Genomic DNA, 22,467 nt, shown 5'->3' with positions numbered 1-22,467 from the left:
GTGTGGCAGGGGACTTTTGGTTCTGTAAAATGATCTGTTGAGCCACCAAGGCTGTCCTTTTGGAGCCACAATCAGTGCCTCTTTCCAGTGTTCCACTCCACTAGCAGGTATATCACAATACGCTATAAAGAATTTCCTCTTCCCTATCCCTCCGCCAGGTAGAAAATGCAGTAAAAGTTTTTTTAAAAAAAATACGAGAGAGCGTAAGCTGGTGGCTACTTCACTTGGCTGTCACTTCATCATATCCATGGCTGAGTGAATTTCTCTCTCTTTCCCTGTCTTCTTAGATCATGGGTATTCCTACTATTCCAGTTTTTGTTCTCGTTTTCTGAATCTCTCTTCTCAGCACCTAGCCCTTTATCCCTTTCCCCAGCCCACCCCTGGAAACCAACACTAACAGAACATGAGGCAACAGCCCATCAAGCCTGCAGTCTCACATAATGACAGGGAATCAGAACTTGCTGCTGTTAGGCTAAAAGCATTTCCATTAGCGTGGCTTGTTCCACTGCGCTCAAAAATAAATCTTATTTGTGCCTTCCTGTATAGAAATTCAACAGATTTGATTTAACATGTTAGTTATAACATTTTAGTTTGGAGTTCTGAATTGATCCTCCTACTTTCTCTTAACCGTCCCCTTTACACCCCCTGCAATTCAGTGGCATATCCAGAGCAGGTATGTTGCTCCGTGACTCCATGACTGAAGTCTAAGGAATGTTTCCACCATGCTTGTACTCACTCTACTGCTCACAGTTCATGCCTTAAAATGGTAGCGGAGTGCATTGCTACACCTATGAACTGACTTCATGGTAGAATACCACTTAAGATGGCTCTGGAACTGTGAGTCAGGTATGAGGTAGCAAATGTTTTATTCCCCTAGTTTAAAACCTTAGGTTAAAAAATTAATTAGCTGATACTAAGTATTAGATTTTGAAAATTAATTGGTTGCTATTAATAGCTGAGTTGTTAACATTTATGCTATTAATAATTAAGCTAACGAGGTAGCTCATCAAGCTGGGTATCTGGCTGCAGAGCCAGTGGGCTAGTGTCTGATTCCCACCTGTGCCTTGTTAGGAAAAAAGAGCCAGCCTTGTGGGGGGGGGACAGGTAGGGAAGCAGAAAATTATTGGAGATTAGCACATGAAGTGTTGGGGTGGGGAATGTATTCTGTGTGATATAAATTAAACTGGAATTGTGTTTATTGAAGATAAACCCTGAGATTGTAGATAAAGAAATGAGACATTTGATAATACACATAATTACTGTAGCTAGGATACAACATAAGAAATATTGGAAAAAAGCAGAAACACGGTCATCTCAAAAAGGATGCCAAAATTGGGAATGACTTTATAGCTGAACTCAAAATATGGACTGGAAAGCATAGATAAAAGAAGAATGTGAAGATCCAATCAGGGAATGGAGAGATTAGTAGCTATAGTAATTCTGGTAAAACCTGTTAAATTGTTCTTTTTTCTTATCTTTTTATTCTAGTATAATTGTATAAGTGGATGTAAAAGTAACCTCTTGCCCTCTGCAATTTTACCCTTTCGCTACCCATGTCTATTCCCCAAGCCCCCAAGCCCTAATCTTATCCTTATTGAAAACAAATAAAAATTAATAAAACAACTGTTAATGTTTATGGTATTAATAGTTAAGCTTGTAAGGGTCTTGCTAAAGTATCGGCACACCGTACGGCAGTAAGGTCACATCACCCCTGATTCAGAGCCAAAGCAATCACCTCATCCTTGCCTTAATTGGAATACATCACCTTTGCCTTAATCTTGAGCCAAAGCATGAGATGAAAACATATGAGCACATCGCTTCACTGTTATCACTCTAGTTCTAGCTTGTTAGTACAGGATGTAATCAAACACAGCATAGAGTAACTAGCATTGTTTACTCTGTATTATAAATAAACCTCTCACAGGAGTGTGAGAAGCTTCTTCTTTCCTCATCCTTGGCTCCGCGTCTTTCTTTCATCCTGAAAAGGATCCCCACAGCTGGTGACCCCGACGTGATTCCAGCTCCCATCACCCTGCTTCCCTTGACTGGAATAGTCTTCGTGCACGCAGCGCAAGCGCCCGGGTAAGCATGGGTTCCTCATGTACTAAAGAGCAGCAGCAGCATGCTGAAGAGTTAATTAAACTTGTGCAGCAGAATGGCGGGAGGCAAGTGTCAGGCAAAGAATTGATGGCATTATTACAGGAGCTAGATGAAAGTTGCCCTTGGTACCCTCTGCATGGAAGTTTGAAGTTAGAAGTTTGGGAAAGAATAGGAAAAGAGTTACAGGCAGAGCCACGAGCACCAATAACGTGTTTGTTAACATGGAAAGTTATTTATGAGGCACTTTCTGTATTTCATGGAAAAAGTAATCCACTTGTGAAGGAGGCAGAGGAAAAACCTCCACCCTCGTATCTGGTGCTAGTGCCTTCCTCCACAAAATCTGGATTCTTTGCCTTCTGCTCCTGCAGAGAAAAGGGTTGAACCTGTAGCTGAGAGCTCTCGGGAAGGTTGTGTAGCAGCTGGAATACGGGAGGCATGGCGCACAGGGCAGATTGATACAACTGAGGAATGGGGTGGTGGTTCTCTTTGCATGTTTCCTTTAACAAGAACTCCAGCGGTGAATGCTCAAGGTCAACGAGGATATCAATTGAACTGGGAACCTTTGCCTTATACGGTTCTTAGAGAGCTTAACAAATCAGCTAGAGACGATGCGATACAATCTACCTATTTTCAGGGAATGTTAGAAGGGGTACACAATGGACATTTGATGTTGCCTCAAGATTGGAAGGATATGATGCGTATGTTGTTAACACCAGCTCAGTATGTCATTTGGGATAGTGAATTCAAACATGCTGCTCTTAAAGGGCAAACCGCGGCTATTACAGCCGATCAGGTATATGGTGCAGGACAATTTGCAACAGTTCAAGCTCAAATGCAATTAACAGATCAGCATTTGAATGCTACCTGGATGTGTATTCAAAGGGCATTAAGGCGGGTCCCTGGGCGCTCTAGTGTTACCAAATCCTTTTCAAGCATTCGCCAGGGTCCTAATGAGCCCTATACTGCCTTTATTGACAAATTAAAGGTAGCCATCAGTCGACAACTTGACAATGTTGAAGCTCAGTCAGAGCTATTACTGAAACTTGCCTATGAAAATGCTAATACAGATTGTAAAAGAGCACTGCAGGGAGTCATCAGGAAAGAACCATATGAATTAGCGGACATGCTGAGAGCATGTGCGGAGGTGGGAAGTAAAGCACACGAAATGGCTCTTCTTGCCGTGGCACTTCGCGGCGGAAAAGGAAATTGCTATAACTGCAAAAAACCAGGGCATTTCAAAGCTGAATGTCGAGCTCCAGGGGGAGGTGCATACAGAGATGGGGGTCAACAAAGACCACAAAAACCCTCCCGGAAATGTCCCCGCTGTGGGAAAGGATATCATTGGGCAAGTCAATGCCGGTCTAATCCACAAGGAAATGTCACAGCTCAGCAGGGAAACTAGATACTGGGCGTGCTCCTAGCCTAGAACAGCAAGGGGGCAATGGTTTTGTGTATTTGTCAACAATACAGGCTGTTGAGCAAGCACTTCCTCATGAGCCAACACCTTTGTTTGTAAATGCTCCTTGCAACTTAAAAGGGCCGTGTTTAATTTTACCAACCTTATTAGCTCAACAACAAGCTTTGGAAATACCAATTGGTACAGTAGAAATGTGGGAAAATGTTCCGCTAACGATTTGGTGTCAAAGCCAGCTCCCTTTCCAAATACCGCCTGACTGTTCATGCGTACAAGCCTTATCTCTTGCTGGGGAGTGCAGTACTGATTTATCTGTTTTGCAGACACAAGATGTTCAAGTTTTTCCTGTAGCCCACATTTGGCGAAAGAAGCCAGTACGTAAGTATAAGGTTGAAGGAAAAATTCTTGAAGGATTATTGGATACAGGGGCTGACGTTTCTCTGATACATCCTGGGGATTGGGACCCACAGTGGAAAAAATGACCCTCACCACCTGTATATGGTGTAGGGGGTAAATCTCAAGCTGAGATTAGTGCACAAGCACTGCGAGTGTATCATGCAGAGACTAATAAATATCTTGGACGTATCACACCTTCAATTGTGGCAATAGGAGTAAACTTGTGGGGAAGAGATTTGTTAGAACAATTGGGAGCCACACTTCACTTAAATGAATAAACATAAAGCAACTGCAATTGCCTTAACTTGGAAGTCCACAGAGCCAATTTGGATTGAGCAATGGCCTTTACCGATCCAAAAACTGGAAGTATTACAACAATTAGTTCATGAGCAGTTAGTAGCTGGACATTTGGAAGCTTCTGTTAGTCCATATAATACTCCAGTTTTTGTAATTAAGAAGAAATCTGGTAAATGGAGAATGCTGCACGATCTAAGGGAAATTAATAAGCTTATGCAGCCCATGGGGCCTTTACAATGTGGTATTCCAAATCCTAATTAAATTCCACGTACTTGGGAGTTAGCAGTTATAGATCTCAAGGACTGCTTCTTTACCATTCCTTTGCAGCCTCAGGACTGTAAATATTTTGCATTCACAGTACCACAACTTAATAATAGTGCCCCTACACAAAGGTATCAATGGCGCGTGTTGCCCCAGGGAATGCAAAATTCGCCAAGTATGTGCCAAATATTTGTAGATCAGGCATTAGCACCATTCAGAAAATTACATAAGGAATGTTTAATTTGGCATTACATGGATGACATAGCTATTGCTGCACCTAAATTACCAGTGAATTGGCGGCTGGAATTGACTCAGATTCTTTCAGACTTTGGGTTACAAATTGCTCCAGAAAAAGTACAGCAACAAGAACCTTTTAATTATCTTGGTATGAAAGTTGTACAATCCTATGCTGCACCAATTTTGCCACAACTAATTCTCCCACAACGGATTACCTATGTTCAATTACAGCAATATTTGGGCAACCTGAATTGATTGAGACCATATTTTAAGTTGACTACTGATTTATTGACACCTCTTTTTAATGCCCTTAGACGAGGGAAAGCTCCAGGAGATTCTATTGAATTAACATCAAGTGAACACAAAGTGGTACAGATAATGAATGAAATTATTAAAGCACAATGGGTGGATCGTTGTCTTCCAAATGTACCCTTGTCTTTGGCGATTTGGAAAACTGACAAACAATGTTGTGCAGTTCTCTATCAACCTACACCTACAGGTGTGTACATTATTGAATGGTTACATCTCAGCCACATGCCAAAAAACACACTCACTCCATTTCCTGCAATGTTGAGTAGTATGATTTGTAAAGGACGCCAGCGTTCTAAAGTTCTAATTGGTATTGAACCATTAATCATCATAGTCCCAGTCACAAAAGAATCTTGGCAATTTCTGCTAATGAATGAAGATAACCTTCAAATTGCTTTAGCTGGATATTGTGGTGAAATTCAATTCCATTTGCCAAAAGATCCCCGTTTACAAAGTCAAAGAGTGTTGCCATATGCTTTTCAATCAGTTATCAGTCCTAGACCACTCAATGCACTCACGGTATTTTCAGATGACAGTCCTACCAGAGGGGTAGTTACTTGGCAAGAAGATGGGCAATGGCATTCCAAATTTACAGGGCTGCAAACAACGACTCAAAGAGCAGAGTTGGCTGCTGCTGTCTTAGCCCTCTCCTTATTCCCTAGACAAGAATTTAATCTTATTGTCGACAGTCTTTATGTGGCTAACATTGCTAATCAAGTTGAATTTGCTTACTTATCCCCAGGAACTACAAAAGAAATTTTAGAACTATTGATTAGCATGCAAAAATTATTGCGTCAGCGATGCCATGCTGTGTTTGTTACACACATTCGCAGCCATCAACCTCTGCCAGGCATGCTTTCAGAAGGTAATGCTAAGGCAGATGGGCTTTTGCATGCCATTCTATATTCTCCCGCAGAAAGTCATGAACTGCATCACCAAAATGCAAAAGCATTAGCCAAAGAATTTTCAGTACCTTTAAAAGAAGCTCAGGCTATCATTGCACAATGTCCACAATGTTCCTTACAACAAAATTTTCCACCTTCCGGAGTCAATCCACGTGGTTTAGAGCCAAATCAATTATGGCAAATGGATGTGACTCATTATACCTCTTTCTCACCTTGGAAATATCTTCATGTTGTGGTAGATACTTATTCTGGTTATCTCTTTGCCACACCACAAAAAGGGGAAAAAACGAAACATGTTGTTAATCATTTAATTCGAGCTTTTTCAGTAATGGGGAAACCTCTTCAACTTAAAACTGACAATGGGCCCGCTTATTGTTCAGAGGCAATGGCCCAATTTTGTACACGATGGAATATCAAACATACTTTTGGTATTCCCTATAACTCCACCGGTCAAGCAATAGTAGAAAGAGCCAATCGAACTCTGAAAACAGCCTTAGCAAAATTAAAAGAAAAGGGGGGACTATCCCTGGGTCTCATGGATAAGGAATCCACTCTTGCATCAATTCTATTTACTTTGAATCATTTAAATTTGATTTCTTTGTCTTCTGGCCTAACCACTCATGTTCACAGACACTTTGGTCCAGCAGCAAGCGAAGCAGCTGTCCGACCCTTGGTTCGCTATCGGAAGCCTCCAGATCCAACTTGGCTGGGTCCCGCTCCGCTGATTACCTGGGAAAAAGGTTACATGGCGGTTGAAACTCCAGACGGTCCCTTGTGGGTGCCTGCTCGGTGCGTTCGACCACATCATGTCGTGGGCTCAAGGCCTGGCCAACCCGATTCCAGACTTCAACTCACGCCTGAACATTTCCATGACGACACCAATGGAACAGAGACGGCGACAGCGAGGACCTCAGCCGCCACCTGTAACATGGGGGGCTCTTAAAAACTTATCAGCACAGGCAGCAGGACTTCTGGAAACCACTCAGGCAGACCCAACACCTGAGAATTTCATGACAGCAATTGTCACTGCATTGAATTTTAATTCCTCTATAACCATTTTAATGTGTTTTATTTGTATCTTTCCGCTCATGATGTGTGCACCAACAAATGAATTGCTTTTGCATGATCGCTTGCAATATAATATTTGGGTTCGTCTTGCTGAGGAGGTAAACACCACTGACTTTTGTCTTTCCCAGGTACCTGACATACATGGCTTGCTAAGTACTTGTCTTGTACCAGTTTGTAAAACCCCTGGTAACATTGGTAAGGACTCAGGGTTAAGTGAATTCTTGAATGAGTCACAGATTATGTATTCTTCTGTACCTAATTGGGGGCCTGCTTTTAATCGACTTCCAGCAGGAGCTATACACATTCTCACTCCTCATGTTGCTAATGCAGTCAATAACACATGTGCCCGCATAATAAACTGTACCCGAGCAAAGGTTCCTGGGTGTGTGTGTGAACCCTGGCAATCCCCAATGGAATTGTACCACATTTCAAAATGTTTCTTTTAATTATGCTCATGTGAAACTTCCTAAAGGCTGGTTTTTTACTTGTGGCAGTACAACCTTTAATTATGTTCCAGCAAATCTTACAGACGGGACGCAATGCTGCTTAAGTAGGCTTGTGCCAGTCTTTCCTCAAAAGACAGACTTAGTTCATAACACTTCTCGTTTCACAAGGGCTACAGTAACTCTGTCTCCAGAGTGTGATGGCAATATAACCTTATACTCAAAAGCTGAATATTCTGCTCTTATTTTAAGTCTTGTAGGCTTACCAGCCATGGTGAAAGTTAATGCTCGTAACACTGCGCGAATTGCTTGCTTATTAGCAAAAACCATTAATACTACTTCAACTGCTATCAGTCTATTAGCATCCGAACAGCAAGAACTATGACAAGCTATTCTGGACAATAGGGCTGCTATTGATTATCTATTATTACAACAGCATTTGGGCTGTGAAGCCATAAAAGAAATGTGTTGCTTTAATTTGACAGACAATAGCAATAGAATTCAGCAACAGATAAACACTTAAAAAAGTTATGCAGCCTCTATCAAAAAGCAAATAGGTCCAGCTTGGTGGGATGCTCTCTGAAGCTGGTTACCTGTGGGCTGGATTCGACGGGTAGTTCAATGGTTAATAATGACTGGTTTTATTTTAATTGCTTTTTGCTGCTTCCTGCAATGTATGCCAAGTCTGTTAAATCTTTTCATGTCCTCATGCACTTCCAAAACAAAGTCCTTATCACCTCGACAAGTTTATTATAAATATCATCGGCTAACAGAAAAGGGGGAGATGTAAGGGTCTTGCTAAAGTATCGGCACGCCGTACGGCAGTAAGGTCACATCGCCCCTGATTCAGAGCCAAAGCAATCACCTCATCCTTGCCTTAATTGGAATACATCACCTTTGCCTTAATCTTGAGCCAAAGCATGAGACGAAAACATATGAGCACATCGCTTCGCTGTTATCACTCTAGTTCTAGCTTGTTAGTACAGGATGTAATCAAACACAGCATAGAGTTGCTAGCATTGTTTACTCTGTATTATAAATAAACCTCTCACAGGAGTGTGAGAAGCTTCTTCTTTCCTCATCCTTGGCTCCGCGTCTTTCTTTCATCCTGAAAAGGATCCTCACATAAGCTGATGAAGCAGCTCAGTGAGTTGGGTATCTGGCTGCACAGCCAGTGGGGCTAGTGTCTGATTCCCACCTATGCTTTGTAGGAAAAGGAGCCAGCCTGTGTGGTCCTGGCCAAGAAAATGACAAACCACTGCAAAGTACTCTATACCTGGAAAACCCTGGAAAAAAGTTGCTATGATGAAATCAATTTGCCTGCATGAATTTACTATCAATTAACAGCTAAATCTGAAAATATTAATAAAATATTAACCTAGCAGTTAAACCATATGTTAAAATAAACAGTGAGGGTTACAGAGAATAGCATGTCATTTGCCACCGCCAAACCTCACTGGCCCAAAAAGGCATTTTTTTTTTGGTCACATTGGAACTGCTTTCTCCAATCTAGCATTTTTCACAGGTGGCCTACAAACCTGTAATAGTGGTGCCTCGCATAGCGAGGTTAATCCGTTCCGGATTAACCTTCGCTATAGCGAAACATCGCTAAACGGAATAAAAAAAGCCATAGAAACGCATTGAACTTCATTCAATGCGTTCCTATGGCTTGAAAACTCACCGTTCAGCGATGTTTCTTCATAGCGCCGCCATGCTCCAGCGATGGCCCAGAGTGCCTCGTTAAGCGATTTCATCGCTCAGCGAGGCACTCGTTAAGCGAGGCACCACTGTAATTGCTAGCTAAAAGGGGAGTGGTTCCAATCTGAAAACTATTACATTGAGGGATGATGATATGCATCATCATGATATTGCACACAAAAGAAAAAGACACCTATTCAGTAAGTCTAAATCTATACAGGGATAATATAAATTATTTGCTCACTTTCAAATGCACTTCTTTAGCAGAAGCTTTACTCTCTTGCAGGTGCAACTCCTGATGTTACTTGATCATTGCTTCCAGAAACTACTGGCTGTGGCTTCTGGGAGCTGCCCAGAAACAGGTGAAGGGCCCATGTTGGGAATATCATGTATAGAGTTAGTAACCATTTATATTACCTCTGTAAAGATGTGGACTTGCTAAACATGTACGTTGTGATAAAATTTATACATATGTTGGTCACCCGTATAAATGGACTGAATATCAGTCAAAGTTTCTTAGGTCATTGCCAAATATAATAATTATGCTGTTATCTATTTTTATATTCCTTCACAACTACCAGACACATATTTCAAAACAAGACTCAAAGGTATAGTCTGTCATTCTCAACATTAATACACATTATTCCTGTTGTTGCCTTTAATCACGTTGCTGCGTACAGTTGGTCTTTAAAGATCTCTCTCTCTCTCTCTCTCTCTCTCTCTCTCTCTCTCTCTCTCTCTCTCTCTCTGTATTTGTCTTTTTGCCTGATTTTATGTTGTTTGCTGAAATGCTGACAGGACTTCAAAAGAACTGTATACTAGCACAGATAATAAATCATTGCATGTGTGAAAAACAATTTTATACCACTGTCTCTTAGACCCTAGAATGAATGTTTTACTATGTGATCTCTGTATATCTGAAAAAGTACTCATAGAAGATCTACAAAAATGTACATTAAAATTTAACAATTAGTCTTTAAGGTGCCACTTTTTAATTTATTTATGTTCCTTCATTTTTCCCTGATACTCTTTCTCTTCTAGTTTCCCTGGACTGAATTACTCCAGAGGAGAAAGGGAATCTTTGTACTTATGGCATATCATGAGAAGGCAGGATTCTCTGGAAAAGACAATAATGCTGGGGAGGGTGGAAGGTTAACAGGAAAAAAGAAAGACCAAATATAAAATTGACTGGCTTCCTAAAGGGAGCCACAGGCTTGAGTCTATAAGAGATGAGAAGGGCTGTTGAGGACAGGATGTTTTGAAGAGTGCTCACCATAGGGTCGCCATATGTCGGAGATTACTTGACAACACCTAACAACAATGACTCCAGATAGACTTCTTCTTCCAATGACAGGCAAACCAAGCTTCCAATGCTTACTTTTCCACTGGTACGGCAACAGCCTCTCTATCTTTCAAGGCTGCCCCACTGCAGCTAGCATGAGCCCATGCAACCATCTATCTCGTCAAGGCTAAAACATTGTACTGTACCATTCCTCACACTTTCCACAGTTCTCAAAACTGCAGAAAAATGCCTTTAAATGCCAGCAGAGGAACTAGTCTTCTCCCCCCCACTGTTCAGTGCCATGCTTTTGGCTTTTTTCAGAATGACACTCTGGCTGCTTGAGTTGCACAAAATGTTTGTAGCAGCTTGAAAAGGTTACCGTAAATTAAAATGTCTAAAAGGAATTAAGTGTTTCCCAAGAAGCTGGAGGCTGTGTCAGTGATGTGATCCAGAACCCTTGTTGATACAGGGCGTTCTCATGGGAATCTTCTTGAGAGTTTAAGGCAGGGTAACAGAATGATGTGTCCCAACACTTCAAGGATAGTTTGGGAAGGGTGGTTGGAAGGTAGGGAAGGACAGAAAGATTATATATGGGAGAAACAAATCCCCCCTTCCATCTACCAGCCAAATCCAGATTCTGGAATGAAAAAAATGAAAAATACGAGAACAATATGCCCTGAGAGGAAGAATCCTGTTGAATTAAACAAATAAAATCCTTCTTCTCCAACCATAGCCCTAGCCCACCAAATGTTCTGAAATGCTCACGAGCACCAAGACAGCACCTCTTCTCTGCTGCCTGTCCCCTTAATATCTAGTATTTACAGCAGAATCCTATACAAATCTCCTCACTTCTATTCACTTGTAGCTGTATCTCACTGAGATCAATAACAGCTTCCTCAAAAGGGGAGTGGCACAGGATTACAGCCTCTAAGGCTTATTGCCTCTGAACATAGTTTCCATACAAGTACGACTAAAAGAGGAGAGCAAAGTTATGCACCTCCACATTCCACTCTAAAGCCATATAAACCAGAAACCATCACAGTGGGTTACAGCAAATTCCCTAGATTGTGTGTTGTTTGAAAATGTACCTTGTTTCTCCTACCAGTCAGTCTCATTGTGTGACATCTTCACTCCCTCTGCCCATCATACATTCTAACATTTAAGCGAATAGGAGAAAACAGTGGCTGTCGCTGTTTGAGGGGAATCTTCCACTGGCACTGGGAGTGTGTTTTCCCTCAGAATGCAACCAGCAACTTCCAAGGAGGAATTATTTTCACCAGTTTGGCATGGTAATGAAAGGGTTAACTTTACCTTCCCCATCCATTTCATGAGATTGCCCGAGCTTCCCCATGGCTACATTTCTTTTCCTTCTGGCTATATAATAGGGAAAAATGTATTTAAACAGCATTCACACAGGGTAAGGTCTATTGATTCCATGCGTATGGCAGGCACAGCATTCCCTATGGTCACTGAAGGACAACTTTTGGTCTTCCAGACGGAAATTTATTACAGAACTTGTGTGTTGGTATGGATTAAAGAATGGATTACTCTGGATTATGAGAGACTGCTTAAACTGGAGGGTCATGAGAATCTAGGATGGCATGCTTTTATATGATATTAAAAAGCTAAAGAGTGTAGTTTTCAATAACTATGTGATAAGAAAATCTTTGTTATGTACTTGGAACAAGATACAAAAACAAATATGTAATAAAATACCGGGTTGGTTATCACTATTAGAAGCATTTACACAACCTACCTTAATGGACTCAATAAGACTGGTAAGATATAGGGATTTGTTTAAGAAAGAAGGGACATTGAAGACTAGAGAGGAGTTAGAGGAGCAAAAAATTTATTTAGATTGGTGGATGAGATTACAATTTGACTCCAGGTATGCAAAATACAAAATAATGGGTTTCTATGAAGAACAAATAACATTTGATAAACTATTCTTAGAGACAAATGATAAAATAATTAAAAGAATGTATGAGTATCTCTTAAATATGAAAATGGAAGATGAAGTGGTAAAAGACTGTATGATAAAACAGGCACAAAATGTTGGTCATAGTATTGATTTAGAAAAGTGAACACAAATTTTGAAGAATAATATTAAACTTACAAAATTAGTAAACTTTAAAGAAAATATATATAAGATGTTTTATAGATGGCATATGACTCCAACTAAATTGTCTAAAATGTACAGTGGACCCTCGACTTACAGATGGCTCGACTTACAGACTTTTCGAGTTATAGACTTCTCTGGCTGCAAAATTTAGATTCGACTTGCAGCCAGAGAATCGACTTACAGACCAGAAAAAAACCAAAATGGAATAAAAATAGAATAAAAACCACTGGTTATGGGATTAATCGGTTTTCAGTGCATTGTAGGTCAATGAAGATTCGACTTACAGACTTTTCGACTTGCAGCCACCATTCCAATACGGATTAATTCCTTAAGTAGAGGGTCCACTGTATAAAAATACTCCCAACAAATGTTGGAAATGTAAAATGTAAGAGGGAATTTTTTAATGATATGTGATACTCATGTAGGGAAGCAAAAAGTTATACATGAAATGTTACAAAAACTCTTATGTGATACAATTTAAACTAGAATTGTTTTTACTGAATGTTATGACTGCAATTGTAGATAAAGAAATTAGATATTTGATAATACATATAATCATGACAGTGAGGATACTATATGGAAAATATTGGAAGAAAGAAGAGGTACCGTCTCTAGAGGAACTGACAGAAAACATACTGTAAGTGGTGTAGATGGGCGTACTAACAGAAGCATTAAATGAAAGATCATCTCAAAAAAGACTTTAAAAATGGGAACGGATTTACAATTGGATCTGAAATATCAACTGGAAAGCATAAATAAAAGAAGTATAAGAAGGTCCAAACGAATGGAGAGAGTTGTAAAGATTGTAAAGTCTGGAAAAACTGTTAGATTGTTTACTTATGTGATTTCCCTTTTAACATAACTAAGTAAGTGGATGTAAGAATACTCTTTCACTCTCTGGAATTTGCAACACGTTGCAACAACTTAACGTGCTTCCCTCTGGCCTTTTACCAAATATTAAGAATAGGAAGCAAACTCTAGATTTCTCTGTATTTCAGGTCTCGCTGAAACACCTTTCTGGTTTAATATGTCATAATATTTATATCACATCCTTGGTCTACTTGTCTATATACTATACTGTATCAGACATTACCTGGACACTAAAAGCCAACGATACAGCTACACAAGACATAAACTATTGCCTCCTGCACAGAATTTTACTGTTAACATTCTCCATCATAAAGGAGAACAGCATTTCAAAAGGGGAAATAGATATTCTGCCCATTCTAAAGGCTCCCTGTTTGTGCACACAGCATAATCAAAATAACATAACTGTAGGCATGAAATATACCTTTTAGATATGTAGAGTGATGAGTACAATTGAGAGGTATCCTGCTTTGTCTTGTGGCAAAACATTTCATCATAGGAATGTGCAGTTAATGCACTCACCCGCTCTTTGCTAGGATACCTATTGTCTCTGCTGCCTATCTTCTTATTGCATTCCCCTTCCACAAATAATTTATGATGTCGAGTCAGAGGCTGGGAGTTTGATTCCTCTGCTGTGCCTTCTTGACAGGAGCTGGACTCAATGATCCATGGGTCCCTTGCAGCTCTGCAGTTCTAGGATTATTGTTATTATTATTATTAAATTTCGGCCTCTGGAGATTAGCTCTTTATGAGAAGTGCTGTCTCTTGCGTTATTTATGTATCAAGAACATGGACAGATAAAGGCAGTACAGGAGATGAGCATGAATCGCTAGCTCAGTGTGATTCATTGACTGGCCCCACAGATGTTCTGAAGTTCAGCATCTCACCTTCTTCCAGCAGGCGCTCACTCAGAGGCGCCCACCCACAGGAGGCGGTGTAGGGAAGCCTGCCAGAGGAGGCCGGGCACTGAACCACAGAACGCCTGTGGGGCCAGCAAACAAACTGCACCAAACCACCAAACTGGCGCTTAGTGCTCATCTCTAGGCAGTACCCTTTTCTTCAAATGTTGCCTTCCTGTGACCAGGATTAATGCACAGAGTTGTGCTGTTTGGTTTTACTTTGTAACTCATGAAATGGAGGCTATTTTGAAATTACAGCATTATCTATGTGCAATCACTTCTGAAGCACAATTTATTTTTACAAAATGTTAAGGTTAAAAAATAGATCGTGTAATCAGCTTTTATATTTCTCTTTTTGATGTAACTAGTATTTTAGATGGATACACAGTACAGTGTAGTGGACAGTGGGATGGACTAGCATTTGGGCCTGGGTTCAAATCCCCACTCAGCCACAGAAACTCACTGGAGGCGTGGAATGAGTAAAACTAGTCCTTAAAATATCTCATTTACCTCGAAAGCCCTATCAGGGTAGCTATAAGTCAGTTCCAACTTGACAGCACATAGCCACAACAGTATAAACATGGGCCTTGTTAAATTACTGCATACTTTGATTACTTGGAGTGATGACCAATAGAAGATATGCAAAATATTTTCGTATTTATTCCTGTAGACATTTCCAGGTTGCCAACACCAGTGTCATGTGTTCAACAAGCCTGTTCACAAAAATGAATATAATGGATTTGTTCTCAGATTATTAATTTTTTTCATATGTCAGATCAATTCACACTTTGCTCTTAATTGTTCTACAATGCAAGAACTGAACACACTGTGGGCCATCGATGCAAACACAGCACACAAGCCCATTCACTGTGGCCTGGCATTTGGCGGACAACTGTTGGGTTCAGATGTGCCTCTTGTGGAGCAGATAGCAGCAAGGGAAATCTGAGAAAATTATTCGAATAACATGGGAATTAAATACAGTACAGTACTTCTGTTTGCTTTCCTCCCCACTGAGCTTTCCCCATCCTGTGGTTGCTTGCCAGGAAGAACAGAGATAGGTCAGGTGATTCAGTCCTAGCTTTCCTGTATTGTCATTTGCCCTTTGGATATCAAGTCTTCTCTTTAACTTTATGCTACATGCCATCAAGAGTTGACATCCTGTTATCTTCTGTGATAGTCAGGATCCAACATTCTTTGCTTTAAAAATTTGATGTGAAAAAACCCAAATACCAAAAAAAAGAGGCTGATCTTGCTTCATTTGAATTTTTAACTATTCACTCGTCCTATGTCTACAGAACAAATATGAGGCACAATAGCAAATGAAGGTACAAAAGTGGTAGCCCAAAGAGAAGCACTAGAAATCTTTCCATTCTTTTTTTCATACACATCCACCATACTTGTACGTAACTCAGCTGGCAGTGAACTGCAGCAAATGTGAAATTCATGGCACATTTAAACCCAGCACAGATGCTACAGCAGAAACTTTAGCACAATGAATTGCCGGCATGGCTGATTTTCTCATTGTGGAAGATAAGCCACTATCTCTCATGAAGATTACACTCCTTATGCAAATACATAGGCCAGTGGTTCTTAACCTTGGGTAACCCAGGTGTTCTTGGACTGCAATCCCCAGAAGCCTTCTCCACCAGCTATGCTGGCTGGGGCTTCTGGGATTTGCAGTCCAAGAACACCTGGGTTACCCAAGGTTAAGAACCACTGACATAGGCCACTCACAAAACTGTTATTTCTGCAGACAGAACAACGCAAGAAACATTAGTCATATGGCTGAAAGTCTGTGTTAATATAGCTAAGTAGAGGGCATAGTTACTTTCTAAAAATATGGGGGATAGACATATATGACAAATCTATATAAAATCTGTATTTGCATAGAAGTATGCCAAATTAGAATTAGAATAGTTAATTCCAGTTTCGCCAAGGTAAGCACAAGTAATCATTCAAAAGGCCATGCTGATTAAAGACAATGGTAGCTATAATCCAACACATCTGGAGAGCCACGTAACTAGGCAGGGCTGACTTTTGAACCACAGGCCAAACTATCAGCAGGTCATATAGCTTGTTCTCTTCCATGTCCCTTCCAGTTTGTTGGCATCATTCTTAAACTGTGGTGTCTAGAACTGGACACAGTACTCAAGGTGACACCTAACCAGTGCTAAACAGAGGACTAGTACTTTATGAGATTTGGAGACTACAGTTCTGTTAATGCATCCTAAAATAGCATTTGCCTTTTCTTGCAGCTGTATCACCCTGTTGGTTCATATTCAGCTTGTGATCTACAGCAACTCACAAGATCCTTCTACAGAGCCAAGTATCTACCATCTTGTAACTGTGTTCATTCTTATTCTTGAAAAATAGAATTTTGCACTTGTCCCTGTTGTTTTCAGTCCAGCGCTTGCGCCTATGCCAGCAGATTCATTGTTTTCTTACACAGTTTGCTTCAATAGTGAACTCCAACATTCTCTATGGGAGTTACTAACAGTTGAAGACTAATAGACTTTTACATATACCCTGCTATTTTTGCAGAATATATGGGATAGAGTTGCAGTTTTTAATTACTCTGCAAAGACTTCTAGTGGCCCTTCAATACAGTGCTGTGGGACTAGGTAAAAGCCGGAATGGAACAGAACAGAACGGAATGGACAGGTGGAACTGGGTAGAACATTCTTAATAAAAATGGATGACTGAAATAGTGGGATGCAAGGGAGAAACATCCAAACAATATTTTAGACATCAAACCTAAAAATGTTACTCTTTCATTAACCCTTTATTGCCCCAAACTCCCACCAGAACAGAACACAGTGACCCAGAATGGCAACTTCCAAGTAGAATAATCAAACCAAATTCATGATGTGTGTGACTAGATGAGAGAGATGTCGCAAGCCACCAGTCATACTCAAGCACAACATTCCTATACCTTTCTGGGCAAAAAAAAATCAAAACTGGAAAACAAATGCCCAGAACAGTGGTTTCTAAGCAGGGTAACCCAACAAAATTCATCTTTCCCATTTGACTAGAAGGGGCTTATACAAGAAGTGACAAAACAATCTCATCTGCTGGGAGAGTGCTTCAGCCTGGTCCCCCAAATTGTAAGGTGTACAAAAAGTCCAGATTGTACACAGATTGTGGTTGGGTTGAAAAACATTTTCCCATGCATCATCTGATCACTAGGGAAGAGATTGTACTGGAGCAGTCCACAAGTGGTCCAAATCGCAATCTATTTTCCTGTGGAATCACACCCATTGTCACTATGGCCACAAGAAGTTCCAGGGGAAGCTCCAGTCATGCAACAGAGAAACACACTGCTTCCACTCCATTCTGGTTCTTACTTTCATGAGTGCACACATGCAAGATATACTAAACAAACCAGTTTCACTTTATCTATGTGCTCATTTACTCTGATTACTTAGTTACACATATATCCAACCTTGGCTCCAAAGAGCAGAAGACAGCATACAAGGTTTTCCTCTGAACAGCCTTGTGAAGTAGATTATATAAGAAAGATTGACTGGCCAAAGGTCACCCAGTTGAGTTCCATGGTTTACAAGAGACTTGAACCCACATCACCCAAGTCCCAATACCATCCTTTAAGAAGATGCTAAAGATTGTCCTGTTTCAAGAGGCATTCAAAAACACCATTCTACATGTGTTCCCTATGTAGCCATCATTTTGGATATGTCTGTCTGTCTGTCTGTCTGTCTGTGTCTTTTGTTTGTTTGTTTGTTGAGATGTTTAATGTTGAGTGGTTGTGCTTCTATTATATTCTGTTGTTGTAAACTGCTCAGAGTAGTCCTTCACACTAAGTCAATGGTATATAAATGCACGAAATAAATACATAAATATACTCAAACACATATATAAAAAAGCCATTCAGCTAGCACTTTTTCAGTATATGCTGGAATTCTGCACTACCCAATTTAAAGAACTTCTTGGTCCGTCCACTGTGGATCTATCACTTACAGATCGATACAATTGCTTCTACACATCGTTTCTTACCGAATGAAGCCTATTCAGTCTCTCAGTATGATGAGAAGATTGTCAATGAAGAGCAGCGAACACAGCCAAAAAAACAGAAGACAGAATTTGTTTTCTAAACATCCAGATGATACTAGCACTTGCAACTGACCCAACCTGGCTGCTACTTTCAATGCAATACAAACACTGGATGATGCTATAGAAGCAGAGCCTTGTATTGATTAGGAATTTTTCACTTGTCATAGCTAGAGAGGAATGAGTGTAGTCTACTATATGCTCCTTGATCTTGGTCTGAAATAATTAACACACATGAAGGAATATCAGGCTTGTCTTACCGTTAGGTAGAATGAAGCAACTGCCCCAAGGCAGCTAATGCAGGGAGTGGGATGGAGGGACAGCCCCTTTGTACATTTTCATCTTTGGAGAACAGAGCTATACGAGCCATGTGGTCTCTTTCACATCTCTAAACCAGCCTGTTGCCTTCAGATGCAATAGAGAACATTTTGACAACACCAGTGTGGGTATTAATTCAAATGTCAGTCCAGTTCACATGTGTGTGGAGAGTGGGGAAGAGGCTTGTCCTTCGCCTCAGGCAACAAAATTGTTTTGGGAATGAAGGAGAGCCTTCATCTTCACACTCTATTTCTCCCTTACATAAGCAGACTTCAATGGAAGCAGTTGTATTAACACCTAAGTGTTCCTTTCTCTTTTCTGACTTCTAATCAATGCATGAATACTAGATTTAATTCGAGGGGCCCATGGGTCTGCTGCTCCACCTGTTAATGACTCAGGGCTCGTTCCTGGGGGCATACTATTTTCCTTAATCTGGACATGATATGAATGTTGATGCAGCCTAAAATTGAACAATTCACTGTTGACTTATGTTTAGCTTATTGTCTAGAAAAAGATCCTTTCTGTACAAGTGCAGCCAGGTTTCACCCAGCCTATATCTATGCACTTGATTTTTCTGACTTAAATGAAGAACTTCACATTTTGTCCTGTCAAAACTAGAGAGGGGCAAGAACTGGCAAATGGATGGTTCATGATGGTTCATCCTTTGAGTCTACTCACAAACCATGAACTATCACAAACCGCTCTCCCCAAATGAACTGGTTTGTGATTTGGGTTTTTGAGTTCAGGCAAGGGGGGCACAAATGCAAACACAAACCATGAACTATCATGACCCCCCCCCCATGGTTCATTTTTTGGGTTTGTACCAAGGGCACAAACGCGTACACAAACATCAGGCCCAGATTCTGTGCAAGGCACTGAGCCTGCTGCCTCTCAAGATGGTGGCGAATTCAGGTCATGGTAGGGAGGCAACAGAGGCAGGCGACAGAGAGGTGGGCATCCTATTTTGCCAGAGCAAAACAAAGCGCCAAGGGCAAAAAATGTTTGGTGCTTCGTTTCATTTTGGCAAAATGGGATCCCCAAACTGAATCACAAACCAGCCTAGTTTTTTCTTCTGGTTTGTGGTTCTGTTTGAACCCATCACTAGTCACATAAAAAATTTTTCTTCAGTCTTGTTCTCCAATTTGTCATGGTTCTCTTGAACCCTGATTCTGTTTTCTGAAATATTAACTCTCCACCCGAACCCCAGTTGGGTGGCAGCTGCCAATTTGATAAGCACCTGCACCAAGCTCCTTAGTCATTTATATAATTGTCGAACCATTCCAGAATCAGGATGGAACATGTAGCATTATACTTGTCAATTCTCTTCAAGATGACTGTTAACAAAATTCATCCATGCCATCCATCCAGCTACAGGAGTCAGAGACAACTAGCCACAAAAACGCTAAAGGAACAATACTCTGGTACCAACACTAGGCAGAAAATCTACTTTATATTGATTGTGTGTGGAGCGGGGGAACCCGGAGCAGCACCTTTGAAGCAGAACAGCACAATGAAATTCACCCATACCACCTGATGAGAGGGGACCTGTGCAGAAAACCACAAAACAGGGACCACATTCCAATACCTGCTCCAGTCAGAAAATCTGTGCCACGAAAATAGCCAAGAAACTGACTGAGGGAGCTGTGGAAACTGACTGAGGGAATGGAAATGGTAAAACCTTAAATATCCTACTTATCTTGAAAGCCTTATTAAGGATTCCTATACGTCGGTTCCGTTCTGATGGCACAGAACACACACACACACACACACACACACACACACACACACACACACACACACACACACACACACACACACACACACACACACACACACACACACACCAAACAGAATCTGAAATTTTTACCCATCTGCACCAGTGGAATTCAATTGAAACAGCTATTCTTAGCAAGGAGAGGACTATGTTTATCTGCCTGCCATGCAGGTGTCAAGCAAGAAGAGCCTCTTCAAAAGAGAGACAGCTGCCGTGATTCAGTATTAACATGCCTGAATACACAAGAAGAGACTTTTCAGATGTTAACCACTCAAAGCTCTCAGCCTCAACAGACAAACCTGTCCATTTGTTTCTCTCAAGTTCGTCTTCTGAAAACTGTCAAGATCTTTCCATGCCGAAGATACTTGCCGATGTTGGTGAGGAAATTAAAAAAGGAATCAAAACTGAAACCTCCCCAATAACCATGGCAGAATAGGGACGTGAGTGAACCCAATTCTTTGGCCAAGGTCCAAAACACTACTGCCCTGCCAGCTTGCTAAGCTATCAGCTGATACTGAGAAATTAAGTACAGTATGATGCTATGAACTGCTTAATACATCCACTGATATGGATATGGAACGATCTTGGCATTAACAAAACTAACTACTGACTCACTTTGGGGGTGGATTATGTAGGCTGTCATTATGAGTGTCTGCACTAGAAACAGTACCGTGTGCCATTTGTCTAACAGTGTCATGTAATATAACAAGGAGCAGTGCGAGTTCATGTTCTCCCGCTACCTGAGGTGGGAGGGGAAGGTAGCTCCTTACTGCCCTTGCCTCCCTGCTGCTGTGTGGCAGCCCTGAGTGAGGTGGAGGTTATTGAGCCAGCCAGGAAGCAGCTACTCTATGGAGATGGGGAAACAGCAATCTGAGAAAAGCAGTACTTGTCAGACAAATGGTGGTGAATTAATGGCCCCAGTAGTTCTGTTCCCACCTTAGTTTTCTGCCACCTGAAGCAGATCCCTCGCCCTGGCTAAGCCCTGTTAAGGAGCCATGAGATTCCACTTCATGTCATCTATTTGCTAGTGGAAAATGCACTGCTGTTATTGTTTAGAATAGATTTCTTCCCTGGTTATATCTCTGCCCCCCAACCATACATTGAACCAACAATTTCATCTACATGACAAGTTTAACTACAGGTGGGGCTTTTGGATTTTCTGTACTACAGATTCCATAATTCTCAATTTTGAGAGTTCTACCTGACAAGACAGAAACCTTATACACACCTAAATATCAATCACCTGGGAGAAAGGCCTAAACTGAAAGGTTTTGAGCCCTAGCTAAGCTTAGTTCTTGATAGATAGATAGATAGATAGATAGATAGATAGATAGATAGATAGATAGATAGATAGATAGATAGATAGATAGATAGATAGATAGATAGATAGATAGATAGATAGACAGACAGACAGACAGACAGACAGACAGACAGACAGACAGACAGACAGACAGACAGACAGACAGACAGACAGACAGATATACACACACCACCCATCTGGCCTATAAGGTGGCTTCCAATATAATATAAACAATAAAATAATACAAAATATTACATAGATCATATTATAACAAATACAATAAAATAGAATAAAGAATAAATAGGGGGAATAACAGAAAAATTAGCTGGAGGGAAGGCCTTGATGTACAACCATGTTTTAAATTGACTTTTAAAAGTGCCCAAAGTGGGGGCCGCGCAAATCTCAGGAGGGAGATTGTTCCAGAGGCGAGGAGCCGCCGCCGCGAAGGCCCGGTTTCGTGTCTTTCTAACTTCCTGTTCAGAAAGAAAGCTCTCAGCTGCCATAAGGGCAAGAACAGGAAACTTGAGCAGAGCTAGTCCTAGCCAGGCCTCAAAGTCTTCCAGTTTAAGCCTTTAAGGTGTCTCTAAGGCATATTTAGGTGTTTATAAAATACCTGTCAGGTAGAACTCCCAGAATGGAGAATTATGGAATTATGAAGTCCAAAAAAAAAATCCCAAAAATTCCATCTCTAAACATAGCACTTCTATAAGTG

The 22,467-nt window shown here is 40.8% G+C and overlaps 2 protein-coding genes across 6 annotated transcripts in view; one reads left to right on the top strand and one right to left on the bottom strand.

Moving 5' to 3' along the window:
- Positions 1 to 22,467, bottom strand: part of TRPC4 (transient receptor potential cation channel subfamily C member 4) — a 309,107-nt gene that overhangs the window by 154,504 nt on the left and 132,136 nt on the right. The window lies entirely within an intron of this gene.
- Positions 2,089 to 3,502, top strand: LOC144586232 (endogenous retrovirus group K member 7 Gag polyprotein-like). Its single transcript, XM_078384073.1, has 2 exons — positions 2,089 to 2,365; positions 2,469 to 3,502. Exons 1-2 carry the CDS (start codon positions 2,089 to 2,091, stop codon positions 3,500 to 3,502), a joined length of 1,311 nt encoding a protein of 436 aa, XP_078240199.1.

Source organism: Pogona vitticeps, chromosome 2 (genome assembly GCF_051106095.1).
Source record: "Pogona vitticeps strain Pit_001003342236 chromosome 2, PviZW2.1, whole genome shotgun sequence".
Classification (NCBI taxonomy): domain Eukaryota; kingdom Metazoa; phylum Chordata; class Lepidosauria; order Squamata; family Agamidae; genus Pogona; species Pogona vitticeps.
This window is presented reverse-complemented; position numbering and strand designations above follow the sequence as displayed.